Source organism: Mya arenaria, chromosome 12, assembly GCF_026914265.1.
Source record: "Mya arenaria isolate MELC-2E11 chromosome 12, ASM2691426v1".
Classification (NCBI taxonomy): domain Eukaryota; kingdom Metazoa; phylum Mollusca; class Bivalvia; order Myida; family Myidae; genus Mya; species Mya arenaria.
In genome coordinates, this window is record NC_069133.1 from 50651206 (window position 1) to 50661453 (window position 10248).

General features: G+C 34.0%; 1 protein-coding gene across 1 annotated transcript; it reads left to right on the top strand.

The window, feature by feature from the left end:
* The first annotated feature begins 24 nt into the window (after positions 1 to 24).
* Positions 25 to 9725, top strand: LOC128210261 (protein FRA10AC1 homolog). The gene is made up of 12 exons (XM_052914486.1): positions 25 to 138; positions 1282 to 1343; positions 1664 to 1750; positions 2699 to 2744; positions 3287 to 3363; positions 3661 to 3744; positions 5146 to 5276; positions 6533 to 6646; positions 6786 to 6828; positions 7321 to 7412; positions 7921 to 8047; positions 9047 to 9725. Exons 1-12 carry the CDS (start codon positions 112 to 114, stop codon positions 9087 to 9089), a joined length of 933 nt encoding a protein of 310 aa, XP_052770446.1. The 5' UTR covers positions 25 to 111; the 3' UTR covers positions 9090 to 9725.
* The last annotated feature ends 523 nt before the right edge of the window (positions 9726 to 10248 follow it).

The following is a 10248-nucleotide window of genomic DNA, read 5'->3' on the forward strand; positions in this document are numbered from 1 at the left end:
TCCAATAGACCCTTTGAAAATGAAAATAAGCTACCCCAAAACATCAATCTCCTCAGGAGGATTGGAAGCGTCTAATCATTATTTTGATCATAATAAATAAAACGTTACATTATGTCCAACAGCAATCCAAAATATCTGGTATATTTTCATTTTATTTACCTGGATTTTTTTGTTAACTAATATTTAGTCTGTCTTCGATGCATGAATTAATTTGATGGTTTAGTGATGCCTATTACCTGGGACCAAAAATACAAATGTTATCCTGACTCCCAGTTATTGATTTAGTTCACCTGGATTGTAATGATGCAATTAGTTCGGGACATAAATTGCTGCAACAGTCAATTCTAGCCACGCACCCCCCCCCCCCCCCCCCCCCAGGTCTGGGAATTGGTGAGGACTCACGTACAGTCCAGCCAATCCCGGGTAAAATTTCCGTCCTGTGGGACAATCAGCCACCAAACCCCCCCCCCCCCATGTTAGGTTTACAGGCCCATTCCCCATCATTTTCGGCATGAAAACAAAACCACCGCATTGTGGGGTCACCTTGATGGTAAAATCATGGCCCATTTTCCCCGTTTTCCCCCAGACCTAGGGGGTGTGGTTACAATTGACTGGTGCATAACAGTCATTTTACAACAACATGATGACATATATCATTTTTCTGTTACTGTTAGTCCATATAGATGGAGAGTCTTTTATGATTTCTGGTATTGGCAGACTTGTGCGACGTTCATGGCAAACATATTAATGGCGAAATGATAAAAAAATCCCCGATTAGACTGAATACCCATGATTGTAGCTACATTTACAGGCACCTGTGATATTGTGTGTATTGGGTCTTGAACGTTTATGGCCATTGAATATTGTCAAAGATGACCAAACTCACCTGGTGTCTAATTTTTTCATCTCTTATATAAGCTTTACCAAATCATGTGACGTAGTATACCATTGGGCATACTAACTACAACATGAATCATAGATACCAAGATCACACTATTAATTTAGTCCATGGTTCTTGTAATGATTTTCGGTATGGCAGAATCATGCATCCAATGATTGTCTGAACATCCCCCATTCCCTCCCTGCCCCCAGATTATTCCAGACACAATACTGCGGTCAGTGGCACTAAAATTTGTGATGTTGTCAGTGACAAATATGAACTGTACCAGACAGTTGCAGGCCGAGTAGGAGGCATCAATTTATAGACATGTTTCCACATGTTTCTATCTGTTATTTTTTTTAGCTTTGAAATGTTTTCTAAAACAACATGTTTTCTTCCAGAGTAATCAGGCTGGCAGCTATGATTCAGAATTTGAGTATGACAGTGAATCTGAAAGAAAAAGGTAAACTAGGAAACAAGATGATTTAAGTATTACTTTATGATATATATACAAAACTATTAGAGCTTCATTTTTAGGAAGTAAGTCTTATAAGATAAACTTTTATTGAAATGAAGTCATATAAACAAGTAACATTTTGATAAAGTATCATTCCCTGTTCTAATCTTGCTGATTCACAAATGGGGAGAGTTTTCTCTCTATAAAATTAAAAGTATGGAACAAGAAAATTGTGAATTAATGTTTATATTTACTTGAGAGACACCTGATATAAGTATCCTGTATGTAAAGTAGCAGAAACAAAAACGTTATTCATTTATTATCAGACGCAGGTATGAAGATTTGGCAAAGAAGGAGAAAAAGAAAAAGTCAAGCAAGGGACATAAGCGGGAATTGGAGGAGGAATATAACAAGTGAGTAACTTTGGTGACCAGGGAAAAGAAACCAGCTGCTTGTCCTACATTTTTTATCCCACCTTCTTATAATAAGCTATTTTTGTTAAATTTTAGTTGCGATAGAGAATAAAACATTACACCTTGGTAAAGGTTTTGTAAGTAAGCATCCGCAAGTCATTATCTCAGCAAATACATCATTGCATGTATTGCATTGAAGCTTTAGTTATGTTCCCAACTATCCAACCTACTTAATAAATACTTAAGTAATTGTTGACATGAAGTTAATAGTACTTCATGATTGCCTATCTGCAATTTTATTGGCTAAACATGTAGGTTGTATTCTAATTACCCTTTATTATTTAATTCCGAAATTCAGGTTAAGGTTTTGCATGTTAGCACACATAGGTTAATATCTCAGCAACTACGTAATTTTATTATTCAACTTAGAAATTCTGTTTAAGATTTTGAATGTTGTACTTATCTCAGCAAATTTACATTACATATTCATTGAAATTTTATACAAAGGCTCCCAGCCATCAAACCTTCCTAATTAAAGTTAGATAACTCTGTCCTGCATATAATATAAATTTTGCCCCATTATTATTCCACACAGAAATTTTGGTTATGGTTTTACATGTAAGCACAAGTCAGTCATTAACTCAACAACTACTTGATGTAATGCATTGAAACTTAAAACAATCAAGTATGATTACTCTTTCTTTGCCCCTTGGCTATTTGACATAGAAATTCTGGTTTAATTTTTGCATTTAATCTAATTTTGCAGTTATCCATGCATGTTTTAAAACAACTTTGCAATCCTGAAAGTTAAAAGCAGAGTAATAGTCGAGCACAGTCTCTGTGACAGCTCTTGTTTGAAAACTTTATCACATACATTATCATGATCAGTGTTTTTTAATTGCATGTACATACAGCAATTCAAAAGTCAATAAATGATTTTTATTTCAGGGAAGAGGGACGGATTATGCGACACAAAATTATAAGTTTAAATGCAGTATCCTTTTTTGAGTACATTTCTGCTAGCAGTCTGTTTGCTCTAGTTGAAATAGATGGCTGGTACATTGGTAGATCATTATGCATGTTCTACAATGGAGTCTAGGTGAATTAATGTTGTTCAGACCTCTGGATTTTTAAACATGCCAGATGTTTAAGACAAATACATGGTAGACAACTGTTGTGTGTTTTACCAGATGAATACCGATACTCCAACGTTCTAAGCACTGGCCTCATAAGCTGGGTGCCTGGTGTGGGAGTCACTGGAAGTATTTATATACATCATTTTTGATATAATGTGGTCAGGGTTGGAACACTCGACATCCATGTTACAAATCAATGATTTATTGCTAAGTCTCTTGGCAGTCCAATTATTATGGTAAAAACTTAAGACTGCTCAGGTTATTGTGGATTTGTGTTTTGGGGAAGATAATTAAAATCATTAACTGTCTTTTTAATGTCAATCTGATATATTTAATAATCTCTTATTAATAAGTAATCATTGGTGATAGTGATTATTCAGTTCCTTTAACTTATATTCAGTTTGACAAACATAAACTGCTAGTCAACAACTACCTTCAATATTATGGAGGAAAAGCAGGAGAATTTAAAAGAGACACGTAAGTCAATGTTTCTTACTCATTTACTATATAAATGTGAAACTTCACTACATACATAATAATTATTCATTTCATTTGTCAAAAGTACAGGAAAATGTTTTCTTAAGTACAATAATGGAATAATTTTGCATTTGCATTTTTATGAAAATTGACACGTTTATAATGCAGCTATTTAAGAACTTTGCTAGCCAGCGTTCTCAATCAAACCATTAATTGAAAGGTCTCCTTTTATATTTTCACAAGAATATGCTGAAAACCATCACTGTCATAACCATAATGATGCTACTTTGACTTCAGTTCTAAGGACAAGACAGACCTGGATGTAATCCGAGAGCATCACAAGTTTCTGTGGACAGAGGAGGACGACCCAGATGAAACCTGGTACTCTTAAATAGATTGAATAGATCTTTGAAATCATCACTATTTCATTGAACTTTAAATTCTGTTTCAAAAAAAAAATGGTTGAATCATATATATTGTTATTATGCCCCCACAAAGTGGCGGCATATAGGGTTGCCCTTGTCCGTACGTACGTCTGTCTGTACGTACGTACGTCCCGAAGATTGTTTCCGATCTAATTCTTGAAAACCGTTTGTCCAATCCTCACCAAACTTTAAACACATGTTTGTGACCATAATATCTTGATCAAGTTCGATAGTCATGGAAATCGCTGTAGTCATTTAGGAGTTACGGCCCTTTTTTGCCAAAAATACTTCAAAAATATATGTTTCCAATCTAATTCTTGAAAACTGTTTGTCCAATCCTCACCAAACTTTAAACACATGTTTGTGACCATAATATCTTGATCAAGTTCGATAGTCATGGAAATCGCTTTAGTCATTTAGGAGTTACGGCCCTTTTTTGCCAAAAATACTTCAAAAATATATGTTTCCAATCTAATTCTTGAAAAGTATGTGTCCAATGTGGATCCAACAAGTTTTTTCCTGCCTGAATGGCGCCATATAACCTATACAGTCTTGCGATGCCGTAAAACCCAACTCAACTCAACTTATCCTATATGTGCAGATTATCCTGAATAATCATTATGGCTTATTTTCTGTGACAAAAAATCGAAGTGGGGGCATCCGTGTCCTATGGACACATTTCTAGTTGTCTCTGTATTGCTGTTGTTGTCACTGGTGGTGTCGATGCTTTTGGTCTCTGTGCTGCTGTTGTCATCTCTGATGGTGTCAATGTTTTTAGTCTCTGGGCTGCTGTTGTCATCTCTGATGGTGTCAATGTTTTTAGTCTCTGTGCTGCTGTTGTCATCTCTGGTGGTGTCATTGATGTTGTGCAATAGTTAAACTTTTGCCATTGCTCGAAAACCTTTTTAGCATATATACAAATGAAACTTGCTACACATATTGTCATAGACAATACACTTATGTTAAAATATGCCCATTACTCAGGCTTTTATAGTTGTGAAGTTATGCTGTTTATTCTCCTGAAAAACACAAAAGTCGAGCATTGGTCTTCTCTCTTGTCTCAGTATCTGATGGCAGAGATGTCAAAGTATATTGACAATAGTTGAGCCTTTTGCTTTAAATTAATGTTTTTTACAGAAGTTTTGAAAAAAAATCAATATTAAACAAATAATTTAACAGTATAAGTGTCAAAGCATTGTATAACACACATTTTGCTATAACATTTGGGATTTTTTTGTCTCATTTGAGAAGAATTGAAGAACATTGCAAACTTTAGTAATTCAATTCATAGACATCGGCATCGGATGGAATTTTTTATTGTCAATTTGCATTGTTAAACTCTGTAAGTTATTTCCAGGGCGAAGCGCTTAGCAAAGAAGTACTATGACAAGCTGTTCAAGGAGTATTGTATCGCTGACCTAAGTAGATACAAGGAGAACAAGGTCGCTATGCGCTGGCGAATTGAACGGGAAGTGATGGAAGGAAAAGGTAGGGGAGGACTAGTCAAATTGTACACGTGATAAGAAATTGGTCTAAAATTAGATGTCTGCTGATCTGTATCATGCTGTTCATCTTAGTGATTAAACATAGCAATGCTACTCTGATACAGAGGGCCGTGACATATGTTGGAATAAAATCTTTTACATATATTGCTATTTCTGACATATTTTGGTTTAAATATATCTATATCTATAGATAGAAACATCTGGGGGCTACTAACAGTGGGGTAGCTTCTGCTTTGCTTAAAAGCATGGGCCAGCACACAATTATTTTACCGTAAAAAATAACAAAAACTACAACACAAAATGAGACCTTTTGTTGACATTTATGTTAATTTCCCCTTTAGATAAATGTCAAAATGCAACATTAGCCAGACTATGTATTAAATAAAAAACGATGCCCTAGGTCCAATATTTGAATGTCTGCACATTAAAATTGGTTGAGCTACACACATGACTACGGAGTTCCATTGGCTGCATCCTGTCCTGTCTGAACAATCGTTTTGTGTTGTTCCAAAAGTATTGCACTTACTCACATAAAACAAGGTTTATTGGTCAGAATGGGCTGTTGTGCACCTGTCATTGTTAACGTATTTCACTAGGGCTAACAAGAGTTAAGGCCCTTGACTTAGTGAAAATAGGAATGAAAAATATTGCGTCACATGTAGCTCCAATAGTATTGCTTCTTACCTGCATATACTTAAGTACATATTTGGTTCAGTATAGGCTGATGTTCTCCTGCCTTCATGACACATTTCTCTTGGCTAACAAGAGTTATGGTCAAAGCTCCAAAATTGCTTGCACTTTCACTCATGAAACTGTTTAGGAGTGTTAATAGTCATGGGAAGTTATGCACTTGCAATTTTTGTGATATTTTCACTTTGTCTAACTTGAGTTATGACTCTTGAACTAGTAAAATATTGTCTAAAAATATTGAGTCAAATGCAGCATTTGAATTATTGCAGCTACAGGTACATTCATTTGACATTTACAGGCTTATCGGTAATGATATAGGTTAAACACTTCTGTAATTTGGCCTAGCCCTCTATATGTGGGATTAATTAGCATATGGCATCCTAGCAGGGGAATACAAGTCCAGAGATAACTTCAAAAATTTACAGAAAACGGCATAAATCCAAAATATTTCAGTAAGTCTGTATGAATCTTAAAACAAATTCTGACTGCTAAATAAGTATAAGCACTCTCTTCTTGATGTGATAAATACTTAATGACTGTATATTCCAGGCCAGTTTCTATGTGGAAACAAGAAATGTAATGAGCACCGGGACCTGAAGAGTTGGGAGGTCAACTTTGCCTACATGGAGGATGGGGAGAAGAAAAACGCTCTCGTTAAACTCAGTATGCCTTATATTATACTAAAAAAATATTTATGTAACTTGAAAGAAGAGAAGGTACTCTTGTAAACTTTCAATGTGTATTTGGTTCTCCTGTAACCTCACCATTGTGTAACCTTATCATACTTGTACTTTTTTTTCAGGATTGTGTCCAGACTGCTCATATAAACTGAACTACCATCACAAGTATGTTTCTTGTTACACAAAATAATGACACTTTCATACAAAAAAAATTTTCTTCATTTTTTTGTAATTCTTTTAATTAAGTTTACCAAACATCTGAATTATACTCATGATAGGTAAGTTATATGAATTTTTTTTTTTTTAAAGCATTAAGTTGATAAATGAAAAATTTCTATTGGACGTTGTCCTTTCCAATGACTCATTCATCTGCCCCTGAAATAAATTTTAATCGGGAGTTTTAATGCTGGGAAGTTGAAAATTTAATGTTATATTTCAAATGTGATGCTTCAATTATAGCCGGTTTGTAGCCAGTGTTTCTTGTATAATTCTTTGTTTTTTGTACAAAGAATTACTGAGAATTACAACAAACATTGGCTACACCCAAACAAGCCAAACTTGAAAATGATATTTGAAATGAATCAGAAAAAACAATAGAACTGATAATCCATTGGCTGTCACTCAATCCTCTATCAAATGCCATATTTTACATTTCAGAAAGAAAGAGGCCAAGCCAGCGCAAAAGTCAGAGTCAAAGAAGCATAAAAAGCCCAAGAAACACAGACGCGATTCAGATGACTCACATTCAGGTACTTGTACTAATTCTGAAAGAGACATCTGATTTTACCTCTACATTATTTTACTCTTTTATGTACAGCTCTAAAAGCTGACCTCTTGAGCTAATTGTGTTTTCAATGAAAACACATATGGGTATTTCATAGCGATGGTTGGCATCAGCACGGATATCCTCTATCTCAAATCAAATTGGGGTTTTGACACTTACTGATTTTAAAGGGAAGAAACCATTTTTAATCTATCAAATTAAAGTATATATACATGTATTTGGACTAATTGAAGTAAGCAACTTAAGCCTGTTAAGGTATGTTAAGGTATTGATGTTAAGGTATTTTTAGTAAAATACGAAAATATTCAAAGTAAACACGGGTCACACTTATTTCATATGTTGCTAAATAATTGAGATAAATTCTGCCTTCAAATTTGGGTGTAATTCAATCAACACATTATAAGAAATTATTGAGTAACATTCACATTTGTATTAAGGTAATCTGGTATCACTGTCCATTCCTTATGCTACAGATGAAGAAGCATCCAACATACCCACATCATCAAAGGACAATCCAGAGACCTCTCAGCCCAACAAAGATCAGCCAACAGCTGAAAACATCTGGAGTGGACCTGCCAAAATTGTTGAGGAAAAATCTAGGTTTGTGCATTTTATTATTAAGGACAAGAATATTTCTCAGGTGCTCATTAATTTGGATTTTAGACCTGGGTGATGAAATACTCTTTCTGTACGAGTTTGGGCCATTAATGTGTTTAGCTGATCAGAATGAATCTGGGTCCATCTTCACTAACATCTTGAGTCTGCGTTTCAGACCCAGAAAACCTTTTACTTCAAGGTTTCAAATGATCTATTATGTTACTAATTTTGACAAAAGATGTGTGCCTGATTATTTAGACAGATACAGCACATTTTACCATCTTTGCTCTTGTAATAACATTTTTACAACAAAATTAACAACCTCTCGGGTGAGGGGCAGACACATTAACCAGTAGACCACTCTTACTCTGGTTAACAGATCTATATTAATTAACAAGATTAGACACTGTCAAATAGACCATAATCTGTTTGGTTTGGAAATGTTACATTGGCTAATGGATATAGCTGAGAAAGGACCTTATAACTAGAAATTCAATTGTTATGACGAGATAACAAGTGATGATCATTTGTGTAATTTACCGGTAGTGTAATTGCCATTTATGTTTCCGAGTGCTTACCACTCTTAAAATAAGACATTAACAGTATTTTATGTAACGTAGTAGAGGTCAGCATTTTTGTGCATAATAGATCAAATACATGTACCGGTACATGAAGACATAGACTTTGTTGCAATTAATGGTAGCTTAACTTTTATGTAAACGGTAAAAAGTTAATGTATTGTAAACAAACAAATGTATTCAAAGGGAGTGGCAATGATGGCAAGAATAAGTTTATTAATTTGGTTTTATATTAACCATATGTGACTGACTTAAAGTTTGCCTTTGAAACTCAGGTGAGTGGATGATTTAGTATGACAACTCTGCCAAATTCACCAAACCTCACAGTCATTTAGGCTAATAACTAGAATAGGGTGCACTGAATGCTAGACTCTGATTGGCATGTTTAAAATGATTAACTATAACTGGCTTTATATCTTTTCAGGGAGGAAGAATTTGATGAATACTTTGCTGACATGTTTTTGTGACGAAGGAGCAATATCTTGGTGTATTGTTGAACTGTACTAAAAAGCCTTATACAGCATTATATAGCAAGGCTAGTGGTACAATGTGATATTACAGCACGGTATTTTATGACATTATGGTACATTTGTGTGCTGTAAACTACAATTTCAATCCTGTTAAATGTATATCTAAGGCAACATCCATAATGCTACAAGTGATTGTTATATTTATATCATAATGATATCGCCATCATGACATTTAAAGGTCATTATATATTTTTGATGCATACATGTAACAAGTTTAAAAACTATCTAAAATGTGGGCGTTACGTCATTAATTCATAGCTTTGGAAATGGCCAGGCTATAAGGTGATGTTTTATGTATTAAGCGCAGAAAATTGGCATAGAAGTATTTATATACAGATACCAATAGAATCACACATTTGTGGTCATTCAAAATGGAATTTATAAAAGTTCATTCATTTACTAAAACGGCTAAGATTTGGGTTTTTTATCGACTTCAGAAAACTTGTTGAATAACTTGTGTTTGAAATGACCATTCATGTGAGATTCTCTAAGTAATTATCAAAAACATTGCTTCACTCTGGAAAACAGATTGACATGTACCACAAACTGTTGATGAATAAAATATTGAATTTGTTTTCATGTTTTTATTCAATAACAAACAAATCATTTAGATAGAAACAAATAAAAAGAACACCCATTACAGCAGTTTTTTAATGTATTTCTGTGTAAGGAATAGTGACAACAATATAACTTTCTCCTTGTTACTTGCTGCAAAAAACAAGTATGTGTGAAGCTGTTACACATTTTTTTTTTATTTACATTATTCTTGTGTAAATGGGTCACAATTTAATACTAACATACTTAAAGAGCATTTTTTAGTTATTAAATAATTGAATATTCAGTCAGACTGATATCTAGGAATTCTATGTCATTTCCAAGAAATAGAAGCCATTCAAGATAATAAATCTAATATTTAGAAGTGCATTGAGCGGTAATTACAAAAAATACCATTCAGTTTCAAATCAGGTTGGATATATATTAATATTATTCCTAGTTTTATATAATTATGTACTTTAGAATAGAGAAGAAAGCTGATATCAAGTTTAGCAGTCGTACAATAATGGAAAGTATCATTTTGGTATCTAACAAATCAAAA

What these genes read in the sequence shown, in the direction of transcription:
- LOC128210261 (XM_052914486.1), top strand. Translation starts at nt 112, where the DNA reads ATGTCCAACAGCAATCCAAAATATCTG. An exon ending in AAATTATAAGTTTAAATGCA is followed by an intron (nt 2,745 to 3,286) that starts GTATCCTTTTTT and finishes ACTTATATTCAG; the next exon opens with TTTGACAAACATAAACTGCT. An exon ending in ATTGTTGAGGAAAAATCTAG is followed by an intron (nt 8,048 to 9,046) that starts GTTTGTGCATTT and finishes ATATCTTTTCAG; the next exon opens with GGAGGAAGAATTTGATGAAT.